The sequence below is a fragment of the Poeciliopsis prolifica genome, unplaced genomic scaffold, assembly GCF_027474105.1.
Source record: "Poeciliopsis prolifica strain line A6 unplaced genomic scaffold, Auburn_PproV2 SCAFFOLD027, whole genome shotgun sequence".
Taxonomy (NCBI): domain Eukaryota; kingdom Metazoa; phylum Chordata; class Actinopteri; order Cyprinodontiformes; family Poeciliidae; genus Poeciliopsis; species Poeciliopsis prolifica.
In genome coordinates, this window is record NW_026562402.1 from 1,326,209 (window position 1) to 1,344,078 (window position 17,870).

Here is a 17,870-nt window from a genome sequence, read left to right on the forward strand (position 1 = left end):
CACATTTTATGTTGAGATGCTCATATCTATTGAGTTGCTACCATGTCATTGGGTGATTCACTACAGTTGTTAACCGATTGATAGGTACACATAATGAAGTGGGAGTTGAGTGCTATCTCATCTTCCATTTTATTACTCAAAGTTTGTTGACAACGATAGTCCTGAACGGCACCATTATCGCTTCAATGTTTTCAAAAGCTGTCCTGTGTTTATGATCTCTTCAAGATTTTATTTCAGGCTTTTATGTGATGGAGACTAAAGCTTATTTCCCAGAAGGGAGTGAGAAAACTGCAGAAAGACTCATGATACGGAATCTTTTTGGCTATATTTCACTGTGGCACAAATAGCCCAGCAGCAGAGAAAAGTAGTGATCCTTCCACAGAAAACTGACTCAGAGGCTAGAACCGACACTGTAAAACAAAGAATGTTCAAGAGGTTGAGACGTCTTTAAAGAACACATCATAAATCTAATTTAAGTTTAGTAAAAAGACTCTCTTTGAGTTGCCGAGTCTCTTGCGATAAAGTCTTTACTTTTCCTATGAACCTTGTGATCTTGCCTCTGAGTCTATTAATCATTTTTGGATGCACCAACATGTCATCTGAGTGAATTGAAGCTATTTTTCAGTGAGAAAGTAAAAACCCTCACTCGTTTGGCCCACACAAAGAATCTTTTAACAAATAAAAGATCCATTTAAAATTATCAGGCACTTGTTGTCAACCCAGAAGTGATGATGTGTGTGCAAAAGTCAACATCACACAGTCCAAATAAATACACATATGACAGTTTGTGCTTGGAAATTGTATTTGTCACAATTTTAGAATGTGAATTAACCATATTACTGAACAATTAGCAAAAAAACAATCTCCTGTATCTTCAAATGAAAGGAGTTATAGTTTAGCAGATTGAAGCAAGATGCAAAGAAAATGTTCCCTGTAACTGTAGGCCAAAGTTTCTTTGTCATTTCCTGTTGTTTTTCTCCTTCCACAGTGGTGGAACCCCACTAACAGTGAGTGGGACCAACCTAGCAACCATCCGAGAACCGAAAATCAGGGCCAAATACGGGCAGGCCGAGTCTTTTCATGTGAGTCTGGCATCAGCGACACAAATGTTTTTCAGAGCCGACCTTGAATGAACAAACTCATAATTTAGGTCATAATTTAGTTACACAAGTGAATTAAGGTACTTCCATATAGATTACAAACCCACCAAAATATACTGCAATTGCACCATAGAATCCATTTTCTAGATAAGCGCTAATGTAAAATAACCATTCAAGTTTGAAAAACAAGCTGGAGCAAAAAAACCTCTTCAATGTCATGCTCTGCTTATGTCACATTTTCTTTATTAACCAGCTGCAGACATGCACTGTAACACTACCTCAGGCCAAAGGGGTTTGCAAATGTCACTTTGCCGCATAAGTGCGTCGTACAACCCTGAGAGATGTGTGAAGGAGAATAAGAAGGTTTGTACACAGTGATGGACCAGGACCAAAGTAATGCATGAAAAATGGTGTGTTAGAAAATTAGAGCTTGACAGCAACTGTTATCGCCTTTTGAGTCAAAACTTTATTCATCCGGTGTTTTGCTCTGAAAGTCATATAGGGCATAATATCTACCAGAATGCAAACATAAATAAAAAGTACCAGTTCTTATTTATGCTGTACACATAAAATAATAATAATAAAAACAATTAAGCAGCTTTTGAAAGCTTTGGTGACTTATATGTATGTATGACTTATATGTATAGAGGCAAGTTAATCCACAGAAATAGCGTGATCACCTCTGTTATTCTTTGATCTGAACCTCAACTCAGGTAAAAAAATGTTATTGAGTTAATTACAGGAGCTGCAATTAATTGTGTTTTAATTAATATAAATAAAATGATGTAATGACAAAATAACCAGCATTTTAAATTCAAAAATTATTTTCACTGCTAAGTTATTAAATAAATAAACATATAAGTTCAACAACAAAGACATTGATTAATGTATTTTATTTTTTTATATTTATTCAGCGTTCAAATGTTTCAAAACCTCTGATCATTCATGGAAGTTTTATGAATTTCTGTTTAGAAATGTAGACTATGAACGCTAACATTAACATTGAGAACATCTATGCTGCTGGTACATGCTTAGCATTTTGATGCCATTTTAGTGTTGAGTAGCTTTGGTGATGTGCCAGCTTCTTTTAGCATAACTTGAACACAACAATAGTCTTTTCCAGCATCCCATCAGATTGCTTTTTAAGCGAAAATTAACTCCCAGTATGCATTAGATTCAACCAGAAAGAGGTGAATACAAAGGTTCTGGTCAGAAGCTATATATGTCAAAAAAATAAATAAAAATACAATTAAATGCATAAAAAAATTTTCTGTGTTAAAATCTATGAAATTAATTAATTAATTATTTAATGTGTTGAAGTTCTGTCCTACTAAAAATATGTGCTTTTAAGATGCAAGCCCCTCCTTCTGCTCAAATAAAAATACAGAAAATCTTCTAAATTCTTAGGGCAGGTCAAAATGTCGTCCCACACAGAACATGTAAATGGGCTGCTTTTTCATTAAACATAGAATTGCACGTATTGAAATTACAAAAATAACTTTGCTTAATGGAAACAGCAATTTCGAAAACACTCATGTCTTTTGATAAGAGATTAAGATGAAACGGTTTCTCAGCTATATCATAATAGATGTATTTTGCAAAACGGCAATGGAAACAGATTTTTTTCACATCACACGAGTCAAGTGATCAACAGCCGGATGTTACTACTGGTGAAAACCACAAAGAAGTTGACAGAAAGTGGCAGGAGGATAATGATTCATATTTCTGTAAATTTGTCAAATATAATTTGGAACAGCTTAAGTTTGTCACTGGCATGACTTTTAATGACTTATTGCATCAGCTAGCTTGTTCATGTGTGATTTCATTTCCATTGCAATTGCAAAATTGTTTTTTTTTTAATTATTTTTTTTTTTTTTTTCATACATAAGCAGAATAGCGACAAAATTTGTATTGGAAATGCAGCTAAAGTCTCCATATTCCCAGCCACAAGTCAGAGCTGCCAATTGCCCATTGCACACGCATGGGAGGAATAAAATGTTTTCAAAACTCAATTGATCGATAAGTATACATTTAATCTGGTGCCTGCAACATCTCTCCGTCCCACCCGCCACCTGTTCTGGTGCCACCCTGGGCAACTGCCCATATGGGCCATCACTGTTGCAAACCAAGTAGAATTTACGTAAAACGATAGTGGAAGAATACAACTCAAAGCCTCTTAATTCCCAATGCAACAAAGAAAGATTTCACATCTTAATGTCAGCAAAATGTGAAAAAGTTCAAGGAGTGTGAAAACTTTTTAAAAAGCACTGTAGAGATAATTTATAGAGAAACTTCCCAAAAACTTTGATGATTGTGGCTAATAGTCGCCAAGGCTGAGAATTGAACTTTAAACAACTCTGAAGCACTTCAACCTGTAGCAAAAGATGGGACTTATTGATGCAGACAGCCTCCACAATGCTTCCCACACAGCCTTTCTGTTAAAGTGCTTATTTGCACTTAAAGGACAATGCTGATGCTATTCAATGTTGAACGTCATTTACAACTAATCACGCTTACATTTCTCAGCATCTGTCAAACAGCTGCGGCCCTTTTCACTAAGTTCCATGACAATATAACGATTAGCTGACAAAACCTTTCTGCTCTTTTAATATCACCATGGCATCACTTCAGCTTCGGCTGTTCTAGTCAGGGCCACATAGAACAGCTTCTTCAGTGTAAGCAAAAAAAAAAAAGACACAATGTAAGTGTTTGGTGAAATTTGCCAACAACACACAAGCAACAGGAGCACAGGCATCAAAGCAGAAGTGTGTATTGACTTGAGGCTGGTCGTGACATCTTGTATTCATGTATTCTCCAAAGCAATGATGTAAATACTCCCAGGTACAAGCAAGGGAGCAGAGCTCATTGTCCGTTATTAACGGTTGATCATAAATTTGCAACCAATTTCCATTTCCAGTGGATTCAAGAGCGCCACAGTTTCACAGGGCATTGCCTTGCAAAAAGGATTGGTTATTATACCCAACAGATTCATTTTAGCAGAAAATTACAGCCTGCATGTTGATTCCAAGTGTTTTGTAAAGAGGCCAGGGCTGCTTCCTTTTTATTGGTTGTTGGAGCGTTTTAAAAATAGACTAAAATTGAATATTTACAACCGCAACCAGTTTCAGTTTCCAATTGAATCTTATTTTTGCTCAGAACTGCACCGTGTACAACAACTCTGTGATGGTGTGCCTTGCTCCGTCGGTGGCGGATTCCGAGCTGGGCTTTTCCGACACCGGCACCGGCCCAGATGAGATCGGCTTCTACATGGACAACGTGAACTCTCTGGTGGTGGTCAACGAGACGTTCAGCTACTACCCTGACCCCATCTTTGAGCCGCTGAGTCCGTCCGGCGTGCTGGAGCTCAAACCCACATCACCACTAATACTGAAGGTCAGAAATGCACCAAAAATCACTTCCATGGATCTTTATTACTAGATACTTGAGATTTTATCCACAGATTTCACATTAAACTGTTGAGGTAAAAGGTTTTTCCAAAAAGATTTGAACAATAAAGTTCAAACTCATCAAATAATTTGATTATTCCCAAGGAGTAATGAAATATTGTTATAACTCGTATGATACAACTTTCTTGTTGAAGACGTTGATGACTGTTGACAGGAAGAATCTCCTGCAGCAGTCTGTGTTACCATGTTTCAGAAGAAACCTCTGACTGAAAATTTTCTGTTGTTGAATAACAGAATTTATATCTTACATATAAATACTGTCATTTCTAGATTTATTTTATTATTATTTTTTTACCTGCACCAGTAGTTCTGGTGCAGGTATGTAGATTTTGTGTGTATGTAGATTTTCAAAATTTTTTTATATACTCTGGTATCCAAGCAACAATATTTCATTTCCCATTTCACTGTCGTGGTTTTGTCCAGTGACAACAAAGTAAGTCTCAGTAATTTTCCAAAGCAGCTCTGAAGATGAAGTCATTCACTTTTCTTGGAGCTGATTGGTTGTCTCTCCAAGACTGGAAATATGGAAGAACTTCCATATCAGCTTCTACGGGAGAGCCAAGACAGTTTCCACTCGGCCAATTAATGCATATTAAATGGACCATATTCTATAAAATTAGCTATTTTCAACTTTAATTCATGTTATAATGTTATTTCCTTCTCGAAAACATAAAAGGAGTGTGATTCTTCCATTCTTCCACTTCAGATTGACAGTATTTCCTTGACTAAAACTTCTGTTTTGCTGTTTTTGCTTTTAATAGGATTCTGATACATAAAAAAAAAACCCTCTCTTTATACGGCTGCTGTCGATGGGCGTTTTTCAAAACACAATTTTTCTTTTAAAAATCACACATATTGAAAATTTTCTGTAATACAAACTGTGAAACACACACGCTCATGCTTTTTTTTTTCTTTATAAGATGGATGAGAAAAAAAGCTCTTAAGTGTGTTTACAAGGTCCCTTAGGGGAGAGAAAAGAAAAAGTCTTTTTAATTCATAAATGGAAGCTGAAAGCAAATGCCCACACCTTTCAAGGCCAGCTTGTGTCCTTCAGCCACTTCCCTGAGTACAGTTCTCCTCCGCAGCCTGAAGGCCTCTTAAACAGCAGCCTTTTCAATTTGTGTAATTAATTTGTAGTGCTACAAGGGCAGCGTGGAAGCACGCAAGTCTGCGTTCTGGGAGATTTGGATTATATTGGTTTTCAGTTTCATTAACAAAAAATGAACATGAGTAAGAAAAATTAATTGGTTCACCTGAAACGTTGGGCCAAGGCAGGATTAAAGCAAATAGATGGATGTGTTGGATGATTTATGTACGGTAATCCATAAAACCATTTTTATTCCTCAGACTTTTCTACTTTCTGGTGAAGTTACAAACTTTTTTTAAATATTTTATTAGACTGACCAACATACATTAAAGGTAAAATGTATGTTACTTTTTAATGCAGCAAAAGCTTCAAAACCTTTTGCTGTGCCAGGTTTCTGGAGATTGGTATTTTCAGCCTCTGACTCTTGACAGATGCTGAACTGGATTCAGTTTGAGACTTTGACTGAGATTTTAATGTATAAATATACCTGCACAAGTCTGTTCTTTCTCTGGACAAAATGTATACAGAAAATAGTTTTTATAACAATTTGGAACAGATTAATATAATGTACTCATAATTCCTTCAATGTTAATGAGTAGCCAAATACCCTCTCTAAATACCTACATCAGGAGCAGAGGAGACCCAGTGTCCCTTTCTCCCCTGCAGTGTAGCTTTGTCTTTATGTCTTTAAAATCATGCTGATAAAAACTAATCACTTATTTGTCCAGAAGCCTTCAAATTGAATAGTAACTCATCAACAACATATAGTTTTATAATTCTGCTTCAAACACCCCTTGGCTCCCACTCTGCAGCCACACACACTACGGAAGTTGTTATTCAAGTAAAAATAAGTTCTTAAAAAATGCTTCTGTGTGCAGAATGAAGGAAGATCTTCACATAGAGAACAAGTTAATTCGAAGTAGCTTTGTCTGTTATCATATCTGGTAGCCATTCAAAACCTTTCTCAACAAAACCATGATGACACAGACGCGTCACAAAACACGGCCATAAATAAATAAATAACCTAATGCCTGAAGTCCTATAAATGCAACATATAGCAGAAAAAGTTCTCAGAATGACACTGTCAAAGAGTTCAAGAAGGTGAACATTTTTTTTATTTTCTCAGATGAGATGAAGGACATTTATACTTATATTTTCTTAGAAGAACACTGCCACTACGTTGCCCATTCTTGTAAACTTTTCTAGATGACCCAAATTGACAGAAATTACAAGTGAGCACATGAATAATTTCACTTCTAGAGCACAAAAAAATCTGTACAGACATTTTTTACAGTACAGAATAATTCAAAATGTATTTATTTTTGAAGCTGTTTCACAGTCGTCCAGAACGCTGCATTTGCATTGAATTTCCCTCTTTAATGCGTTTATCTTCTCGATAGATAAAGAATTATAAAGATAAAACAGGATAGATAAAGAGTCATCACAGACTGTGTTCTGCAGCTTATTTCCATGAAGAGACTGAAAGCAGCGTAACCGTTGTAATTTATTTCTTAAAAGATCATTTATTTCCAAAGAGCTTCCCGGTAATTGCCAAATCTCCTGCTTGGCTTGTTGGCGGAACTGCTTACCCAGTGGAAGCGCTGATGAGATGGACAAAAATGCAATTTGGAGAGATGGGATGTGGCAGTAGTTGGTGAGGAGAGAGAGGGGGGGGGGGCACTTTGCCTGCCACACAATTAATTTCTCATTTTTAGTTGTTTTTTTTGAGGAGGAGCGAACACATCCATTTGATCCTGTTGTTTCTTGAGCGTTTCCTGTGTCCCCGTGTGTGTTTTGGAGAGTTTGTGTGCGGCAACAGCTCAGTATGTGGCAATAACTCAGAGGCTTGTGTGGTTTTTGAAGATGCGTGCAAAGTGGGTGTGTGTGTGTGTGTGATTGTGAGATGGAATGGGATGCATGTTTACAGGGTTGCGGAGCAGGGCTGGGTGGCAGCAGCCTGCAGAGACGATGGGATTGGAAAAAGGAGTCTGCCTCTGCGTCCCACTGCTAAGTCAGCGGGAGACATGGCAGCTATCTCCTCGCTCGCCGTCTCCATCTAACTCACTAACTCCGATTCCATGCTCACTACCTTTCTTCTTTACTCAGAGCAAAGCCTGTTCCTCTCCGTTCATCTTTTTTCTCTTGCCTGTCCAATCATCTGTTCCTCCTGATGGTTCCTTCCAACATTTCCAAATATTTTTCTTCTCTTTGCAGTCATCTCTCCCTCTTACTGTTTTTGTTTTTCTGTTTTTGGCTTGACAAAACTAACTGTAAATCTTCCATTGCTGTCAATGTTTGAGTGAAGTTACATTTAAGTTTTTTGGAACATACATGTTTGAATGAACAAAAAGCTTTTTAAGAATTTTTCATTTTCCATAATAGAATTTAGAACTGCATTTTTATTTGATATACTCCATCAATCAGAAAACTAATGTTCATTTCAAGCCACAAAATGTCCTCAAAGAGCTGATTGAAGCATAAAATAATTTATAAAATTACCCATTAACAAACTACTAAGATATAAATAGTTTTCTCTGCATTCTATGAGAACCTCTTGACATAAAATTATATTAAACATCTCAAGATCTGTAATCTTGTTAGATTACAGATAAAACTACAGTGTTTTGACAAAATAACATTTAAGCACACAATAGCAATATTGTGATTCTAGAGTCTCGAGGGCCTCATAAATTCTTCTGACAGGTCAAGTTGAAACCCTGAACCTTGAGTTTGACACTTGATTTAAAACAGGTCACTTTTTTATAGTTTGTATTTATACCAAACATAATTCTGAGTGTTTACAAAAAAATCAAGTGCATATTCCAGAATATAAGACCAAAAATATTTTTAAATAATTATAGAAAAGTGAACATTTGGTAAAATGTAAATACAATTTTACAGTTACAAGAACGCTCAAGGACACAACTATGATTTCAGTCCTGATTAAAGGAACCAAATATTTCTACACATAAGAAGCTAAATGCTGCCTCCCTGTCTTTCGTTCTGGTACTACTGACACTGGTCCAGTTACTGATACTGGTTCAGACAGATAAACAGAAACTTTAAATAAGGTTACAACCTTTGTGGGATTTCCACAAGGGAAATTGTTATTTCTGTCTCTTAGATATACATCTTACTCTCAGGTTTCATGTCATACAAGAAATCTCAGATACATTCAGACTGCCTGGTCATTCATTTTCTTCAAGAAAAGCAAGACTTTGTAACCTCTCTTTTTACAGACAGGAAGTCAGTATATTGCTTTAAAATGATTTGCTCAATTATCCTGGTGTCAGTTAGATCTCTGGTAACAGCATGTTAAATCCTAGTATCTAATCTACCTCTTTGTTGCTTTTTGATATAATAGTTCCTTATTTCAGCTTCCACTTTTATTCTTGCTCAACTGCAATAAATACTCACATCTTGCATGAATCCTCCACGAACTTCATCATTGTTTCAATTAAAAACTAGCCCTTTGCTTTTTGAAATAAATCCTATATATTTGACCGGTTTTTAGTTATTATCATTGGTATGTATAAACAGAAGAATAAAGAGAATCCTGTCCTGGAAATGAGATTTAAAAGAGCTGTTATGCTGTCAGTGCTTTGTTTTATTGAGTGGAACAAGACAGAGAATTATATCATTAACAGAAAAATACTAGACTTAGAGGTGAAAGTGAGTTCAAAGAAAAAGCCCAGGTTCAAACTGAGTATTTTCCCTCAGTTTGTAGCTCAGTAAAAAAAAACTTAATAACCTTAAATATGTTCGCCTTTCACAAATGTCCCAGTTAAAGTATGCCGTTGACAAACGGGCTGCGTTCATGCTCCTGACTCTCTCCCTTCTGTGTGTTTAGGGTCGTAACCTGATCCCAGCGGCGCCGGGTAACAGCCGCCTGAACTACACGGTGCTGATTGGAGAGACTCCCTGCGTCCTGACCCTGTCTGAGAGCCAGCTGCTGTGCGAATGGCCCAACCTCACCGGACAACACAAAGTCACGGTGAGTTCACAACTCTCTGTCACCATCAAAACTACTCTTTTTTGCTGTTTTTATTTATTTATTTGTTTGTTTTGTTTTTTTACTTCTGCCTTCTGCCGCACTCAAACAATTAAAATGCAACAGTTATCTGTTTTTGTGTTATTGTTTTGTAGCACAATACAGGTACTGAACAGCAACTGCAAAAAGCCTGCTCCGCTACCACACATACAAACTAATAATTGAAGGATAAAATATACTTTATTTTCTAGTTCTTGGTTGCCCCGGCCCTTTCTGATGCCGCCCTGGACAACTGCCCAAATAGCCAATATCATAACCCACTCTGTTCTCACCTTTTCAATAAATGTTTTAATGTCTCAAAACAAACATGTCTGAACATTTTCAGTTTTCCAGGTTTTTATATGCAGGAAAGTTTAAAGGAAGTCATTTTGTTTCAAACATATCATTTAAAAATGTTTCTCTCCATTCATTTCTATGGAATTCAGCAGAAAAAAAAAAGATAGAAATTTTCAACTTTTGCTGTGGAAAACTCTTATGTCTCATCATGTAGTCCATAATGTGCTTCTGGGAAAGAGGTAACCCTCCACAGGAGAGAAGCTTTTAAGTCAAAATAATAGTTCAATTAATCTCTATTTATGTAATATTGATGGTTTAAAATTTCCAGATTAATCAAATGCTTTAACGCATTAACATTGACAGCACTTCTAAATATTCTTTGCAACTCAGAAAATGCTCAATATCCTCAACTTTCCACACATTATTTTCAGTTAAATGAACCTCCATTATCATTTAAGCTGATCATTTACCCTCTTTACTTCACAAGATTCCACTTCCTGATGAATCTGGAAACGTTCCGCTCAGTCTCACCTCACCATGTTTTGTCGTTGAGGTATATAAATAATCCCATGTGTCTTTTTGAAACGATTCCTTCTGACAGATTCAGGATATGCTCTGCTGCGCTCGCGCTGCAAGGCTGCTGTTAAATATGCTGCGCTTAATTAACACATTGATCCTCATTGGCTTCCAGGCAACCTGTTGCTGAAAATAAGTTCACTTTAGTCACAGGAGATAGAAACTTGATAAATGCTTCTTCTTTTTTTTTTTTGTTCAACAACGTTTAAAGCTCAGGATCTGCAGGAAGTTTAATACTGAGTTTGATCAGTTAAGTGGATAAGGAACTAATTTAACTGTTCTTGTAATAATCTCTCCTCTGAACCTGTGGAGACATGTTCAGAGCCATGTTTCTTTTTTTATCCACTGGGGCATCTTGTCTTCATCAGAAGTGCAGCCATCAGCAGTTCTCTGCTGCAGATGCTGCTGGTTTTTACAGTGGAAGCTTCCTTAATGCCCTTTTTCTCTGCTTTTTTTTATGAGCTTCATTTAAGTATGATGATGGAGACATTTACTTATACACGGAATATAATGTGACTAACCTTCAGTAAATCTCCAGCCAGGCACTTCTCCACCCACCCTCCACTCTAATAAGACAGTCACCCACTTCTCATCTGGACCAGCACTTAAAGTGATAGTTCACATTTTCTGACAGAGCTTTTATTTAAAGTGTTGTAAACAATGGGTTTCACTTAAAGACAGATTTCTATGTGCTTTTCCATGCAAACCTGTTCATTTTCTTTAAGTTACTTCCTCATTTTTTCACCACAAACTTCAATGGTTTTTACTTAAAGTAAACCAGATGAACGTACAGATCGGTGTTCAGGTTTTGCTTTCTGTTTGGACTTCCAGTTTTAGCACATGAACAGATTGGGACTTAAATCAGTCTAAGGTAGAACTTGCTGTGGGACATTTGCCACTGTTTAATCCGATTTAATCGAACTTGTTTGTGTAGAAATTTTGGTTCATTTCACATTCTGATTTGGATAAAATCTCTGGTCCACCTGAAACCTAGCTCTCAGGTCAGTTGAAGTGAACTCCAGTGCGGTTCGAATGCATATGTGACCAGAGACCTTGTTCAAAAGCAGGAAGTGGGCTGTAGCACAGGGTATTCTGGGTAAATACAGCCAAGACAAACATGCATGTCTTGTGGTAGAGGAAGAAATGGTTTGTGTGTCTTCAGAGGTTTTCGTATTGTTTCAGTCAGTGGTTCTTGGTGTAGTGCCCCCACAGCTGAGGGTGGTGAACAGGTCTTTTTGAAAGGTTTTGCTTTTTTGAGTCAGTGCAGTATGAAGACGAACCGTGTTCATAATGTCATACATTTTTCTATTTTAGTTCCCAGTCGAACTGAGTCTACTGGACTCTCATATCTGCAAAAATCCTTAGACGTGTGTTAGTGACGTTCTAAATAAATGTATTTATTTAGAATATATGTGAATTAGAGAGAATCTGTCACTAAAACTTAACCTATTTGTTGTTTTTCAATAGTTATCATTTATAAAAATCATTCAGTCCCAAAATAACAGTTCAGATGAAACAATAAAAGGTATCCATACCTACTTGTAAGTGTTTACAACTATATGAAGTGGCATTTTGACATTCCCTTAATGTCTGAAATTTACAATGCTATTGAAATAGCCTTGTGGAAACGTCAGGCTTAAAAGTACCGTTCAGCTTTGCTTGTCTCAAGCTGTCTGCAGAACTGCGACTAAACTCCCTGATTCACTCTGACTGAAGCAGACCTTGGAAATCACAGAGTTCCCCTTAGGAGCGTTTGCGCCACTGAAGGTCAAACCTCATCCTGGTGACATGGCGCTCATCGTGAATACATTTGGATTCTTCTCTTTAAATATCCCAAAAGTGCACTCAGTCACCTCCCAGTTCTCCACCCACAGCTTTTAAACTTATTACCAGTGTCCTCTCACAGTCATCTCACTATATCTTTATGACATTTACTCCATGCTAGCTACAGTCAATAAACCTAGAAAGCTCCTGACAGCGCATCCGTGTAATTCAATATGATAGCTCTCAATGGAACCAGCCAGCTCCAAGGTGGATCTCTCAAAGTTTTCACACCCCCACTTTCCTGCTTTTTGAACGAAATGTCATGTTAAATATTGGAGCGACGCGATATGTCGGAGGGGGTGGTGGAATTCTTTCGTGTGACAATAGCCGTGGAAAAAAATAGAGCTGTCTGTTCCTATTTGCTTTTCTGTGTGTGGGCGTGCGTGTGTGTGTGTAAGTGCAACTACATACCCTGTGTTTATGGCCTGCCTTTGGTGCGCGTGTGTGTGTGTGTGTGTGTGTGTGTGTGTGTGTGTGTGTGTGTGTGTGTGTGTGTGTGTGTGTGTGTGTGTGTGTGTGTGTGTGTGTGTGTGTGAGCACTCTGGTCTTTGTGTTGTATGTTGCGCAGGACACAGCTGTAGCAAAACATTATTCCCTGTACACAATGACCTACATACAGGGGACCCCAATGGGCGTCGATACATACTGGCCCCAGGTTTGTGTTGTTGTGTGTGTGTGTGTGCGTGTGTGCCAGTGCACTGTAAGAAATGTTGCATGTGTATCAGCATGTCTTTGTGCATGCCCTCAGATGTTCAGCTGTGTGTTGGCAGCTGTGTGGCTCCCTTGAGTTTTTGAAGAAACTTGTTTGTTGTTTTGGCCTTCAGCTTTTTAAGTTCCTCTGCCAGTCCTTCAGTCTGTCAGTCGAATAAAAACAGACAAGCTACAAAAATATATAAACGCCTCCATGTTACTTAACCCCTTCTGAATTCATGGCATTTGATGTGTCACCTAATTGGTTTCCTCAACCATATCAGTGCCCGCATTGCAGGTTGTCACCTTACACTCTTATTTTAGGGGAAAGGTGAGGATCCTACCCTCAATCCAACCGTTTTACCATCGATGAATGCACAGTACATTTCTCCTACAAGGTCACCTCCACAATAATGTAATTTAAGAAGCTATTCAAAAGGGAACTGCATGACCTTTGACTTGTCATGGAGGTCTGCAGCTGATTCAGCCTGCAAGAGGGGAAACAAGACTTTCTGCAGATAACTGGAAGATGAATTCTGTCTCAGTCTTGGTAATTCTGTAACACCTGTCCAGCATGTTGTAGGTGTTTCTCTGGTACAGCACGCCCAACTTAAACAATTTAATGATTACCAGGATTCTTGGTGACAATTTGAGAAGATAATATAATCATTTTTAAACATCTGGTTTTTTGTATTTGAAAAACTTCTAAAGCATTGGTTTGAGATCTGGTATTATGAACCAGTTTTTCACAGCTTTAGACTTCCATTCTCTAACTGTGCAGAGGAAGTAGAAACGTACCACAAAAACTTGACCATGTATTTGTTTGGCATGGTTTTACGAAAGAAGTTACATCAGGAGCTGCAGCAGTGAGTAGCCTGGGAAAGGTCAAGACTACTAAAAGCACCATCCTAGAGGTCCAGGATGAAGTGCTTCATCACAGTCCAACTGTAGAACTCATTCTGGTAGAACTCATTTGGCCCTGATTTGTAAAGTAGAGTTCCCTCCCACGCTTAAACCCCTCCACTTAGGGCAGGAAAAAAGTCCTGCCCTAAGTGGAGGGGTTTAAGCGTTTTACTGTCTTTTTTCCCTTATTGTTTATCAATGAGGGAAAATGGAGTGGTAATGGTAGGTGGATTGATACATTATCTGCAGTGATGCGAGTGCTGTGCTGGATACCTCTCCATTTACTGGTCGATTTACATTTCCACCCTCATCTTTGGTCAACTGTTCTGCGTAGTTCCCAAAAGAACAAGTGTCACCCTCATGGCATCTGGGCTCTCCCTTAGAAATAGGGTGGCTTGAACTTCTGGCCCGGAGGGCTTGTGGACGCTTCCCTGGTTCATGTAGGTCCCACCAGGAGGAAACCCAGTGGAAGGTCCAGGACACCCTGGACTGTTTCTCAACTGGGCTGGGAACACCTGGCCAGTTTCTGGGGATTCCCCCAGAAAAACTGGTCTCTGGAGAGGGAAGTATGGGCTTCTCAGCACAGATTGGTTACCAGATCCCGGATTAGCCAAAGGATAATGGATAAATGGAATGGATGGTGGTGAAAAATGTGCAACCAATATGACCTTTTTTCAAAGTTGCGCACTTTGTAGAATACAGAAGGCAAATTTTGGACTTTCTGAGCCTTAATGGGAAGTCAGCCTGTTAGTTTCTCAGGACACAATTCCTATCAACACAGACTTTTAGTTACCTCATCCTAAAAGGCCATTTTAATTGCCTTTGCTACTGCAAATTTAATTTGTAGCTATTGATTATATTGATATTGATGTAACGGCTTCTTACTTTCTGTCTTTTATATTCAGACTTTGTTAATGTCAACATGAAAGTGCTCTTACAAGAACTTCAAAGCTTATAATCACACTTCATTTGAATCGGTTATCAACCCCCTTGGGGGATATCTTGATTTGATGGATTCCAGTGACACACTGTGCATATATAAATGTAGTTAGTCAGAGAAAAAAAAAACATCAGATGTGTTTGACTTTCCATAATTACCACGACTCCTTGGGGAGAGATTTAAATGCTGGTGATTACTTTGTTTGATTACTTATGCTGTGTGTGAATATATGCAAAGTCTATATGTGTGTGTGTGTGTATGCCCTGAATGGGTAATCTTTTATGATGTTATTATGACATTAATGTCGGTTTCGTCCTGTACCACACTGCTTTATCCTTGTCCATATGCCCATCATTCACATTCTGACCTAAATCAGTTAAAGTTGACAGTGATGGACGAGAACATTAACAAGAAAACATCTAACCCAAATACAGAGCTGTCACAGCAGCTACCTAAGAGAGTACTGGGCAAGTATTGAAATCTTCATTATCAAAGCCCTCTGAAGTTGCTTCTTTGCCCCCCCGAGGCAGGAATCGAAAAGCTTTCCTACAAGAAATGTTCACAACGATGGAGGTGATGTAAGCCTTCGCAGCACAAGTCTGTTAGAAATATCTATTCAGCGTGACGATACAACAGATAAAAATTTAATGACCGTTGCTTTAGAGATCGGCTCGGCCAGTTTCTCTTTCATCAGATCAACAACTTTTGATCCTTTCAGACAACTTTGTCTGATCTCAAACAGGTGCTGTTGCAGAAATGAACCATGTTTTTTTCTCTCTCTCTCTCTCTCCGTGGATGGTGCTAGTAGAAAATCAAAGTGGGTGGTGGAACATGTCTGCACAGAAATATCCTAGCTCTTAATGATTGTAGTTGAGCTGCCTTTGAGCAAAGCCATAAACTCTTTGGCCAACCAGTTCAGTTAGGCACAAGCAGAGGAACTACAATAAATCATAGTGGTGCAGGTGCCTGTTTTGATGTTGAAATGAATATAAAGGTGGGCCCACATAAGAGTTGGAGATTTAGGGCCTTTTCACATCTGATAGTCCGGTAGACTTGGTTTGATTGGGGACCAAAATTTCAACATCTTACATTTTCAGATGGTATGGTTCTCTTTCATACTGCACTGTGTCAAACTTAATTGAAAAATGTTTTATGTTCTGGCCTGTGGTGGCACTATAGGGAGAAACACTGAAGGAAACAACATAATAACCTCTGAAGAAGACCAGTTCAACTTCCTTCTTCAAAATGTAAACAATTGGATTGGTGTCAGACTTCAGCAACCTTTACTTTTGTCATTGGTAAAAGACTACAAACCATTTCTCCCTCTATTGCAAGACATGCATGTTTGTTTTGGTTATATTTACCCAGAATGCTTTAGTCCACTTTCTGTTTGTGTAGTGGTCTCTGAGCCAGACTTCTCTTTAACCAAACTGAGACCTAGTTTTTTTTGGCTGCATCAGAGTTTGATTGTACATTCAAACGTTTGCTTAAAGTGGTCTTAACAGGGCTGGTGTGAATGCACCATAACTTTAATAGGGTTTTTCTAAATATTACATACAAGTCCAAATATAGCTACACTTAACACTTCAAGCACAGCTAAGCACAACAGTTCTCACCATCAATGCAATTCTTGCATATTTCCGAACCACTCTGTGTGACGGCATTGTTAGAGTTAATTTTAATTGACTCAAATTTGGCTTAGTCAAAGTCAGGGAACTTTCAGAACATTTATCTGTTCAAAAATTACCTTTAATATCTGTTTTAATGTTGAAAAATGTAATTGTGTCCAACCTTTCTGTTTGTAGTTGTTTATGTTAAGTGAAATTTCAAACGTTTGACATTTATCCTGTTTTGTTAATCCTTGCATGTTTTGCTTTGTGTCAGTATTGACAAAAAATGATGGCACCACCGTGCTAGACAATTGGTTCAGTTCTTTTGCATTGGAATGCATAACTTCAAGGGTTACTGTGGTCGCTGTGATCAAATTGCTCAATGTTGGTCTTGTCTGACCATAGAGGTGTCCTTCACATGACACGTTGGCTGCCAATTACAGTTGGTAAAATGGGTCAAAGGTGTCCATTTTGGAGTACTTGGACTGAGTGAGAGGATATGGAGCAAAACATTGGTCTGCTGACAGTTTTTAGTTTAGAACTGGAATAGAATCTGGTGGTTCCTTCACTTACTGAACAATTTCTTTCCTTCAGAAGGTTAACATTTTGAGTCTGATGGTCTTTGGTATTTTGACAAGAAAAAAATTGTCAACATCAGAAGTGGTTTTAACATAGACAAAATACTGTAGAGAAAAATTCTGGACTGCAATTCAAATTCAGGTCCACTGTTAGAACGCAACCAGTTTACAAATTGAATGGAACCTTTAAATTACTACAAGAAGTCAGTGGACAAGTTGTACCCCTCCAAAGACATCTCACCAAACATCAGCTGAGGTGAATGTACAGTTGGAACCAGATGTTTACATACTTTGAATAAAGATGTATACAACTTTATTTACCACTGTTTGAAGTTAAGTCAGACCAAACACCTTTTGTTTTTGGTTAATTAGAATTACCAAAATAATTTCTGTATGCTTCTCTTGTGAATCTTGTGTGAATCTTGAAGATCTTAATCTTGCCCTACCCTATTTTTGTGTTTAGATCCGTGCTGGTGGATTTGAATACTCCCCAGGAACTCTTCACATCTACTCTGACAGTCTCCTCACCCTTCCTGCCATCATTGGCATTGGAGGGGGCGGTGGCCTGCTCCTCTTGGTGATCATCGCTGTTCTGATAGCCTACAAGAGGAAGTCAAGGGACGCAGACCGCACCCTGAAACGCCTCCAGCTCCAGATGGACAACCTGGAGTCCCGAGTGGCCCTGGAGTGTAAAGAAGGTGGGCGCTCTTTGAGCAAAGCAAATTCATTGGCAGTGATGCTGGTTTAAGTATTTAAGCTTTCCTTGTT

The 17,870-nt window shown here is 38.2% G+C and overlaps 1 protein-coding gene across 1 annotated transcript in view; it reads left to right on the forward strand.

Moving 5' to 3' along the window:
* LOC129371592 (plexin-A1-like) overlaps positions 1-17,870 on the forward strand; it is a 260,658-nt gene that overhangs the window by 211,962 nt on the left and 30,826 nt on the right. The window contains exons 17-20 of the mRNA XM_055048267.1: positions 989-1,082; positions 4,257-4,493; positions 9,505-9,648; positions 17,566-17,800. Coding sequence (XP_054904242.1) covers positions 989-1,082; positions 4,257-4,493; positions 9,505-9,648; positions 17,566-17,800 — 710 coding nt within the window. The remainder of the gene's footprint in view (positions 1-988; positions 1,083-4,256; positions 4,494-9,504; positions 9,649-17,565; positions 17,801-17,870) is intronic.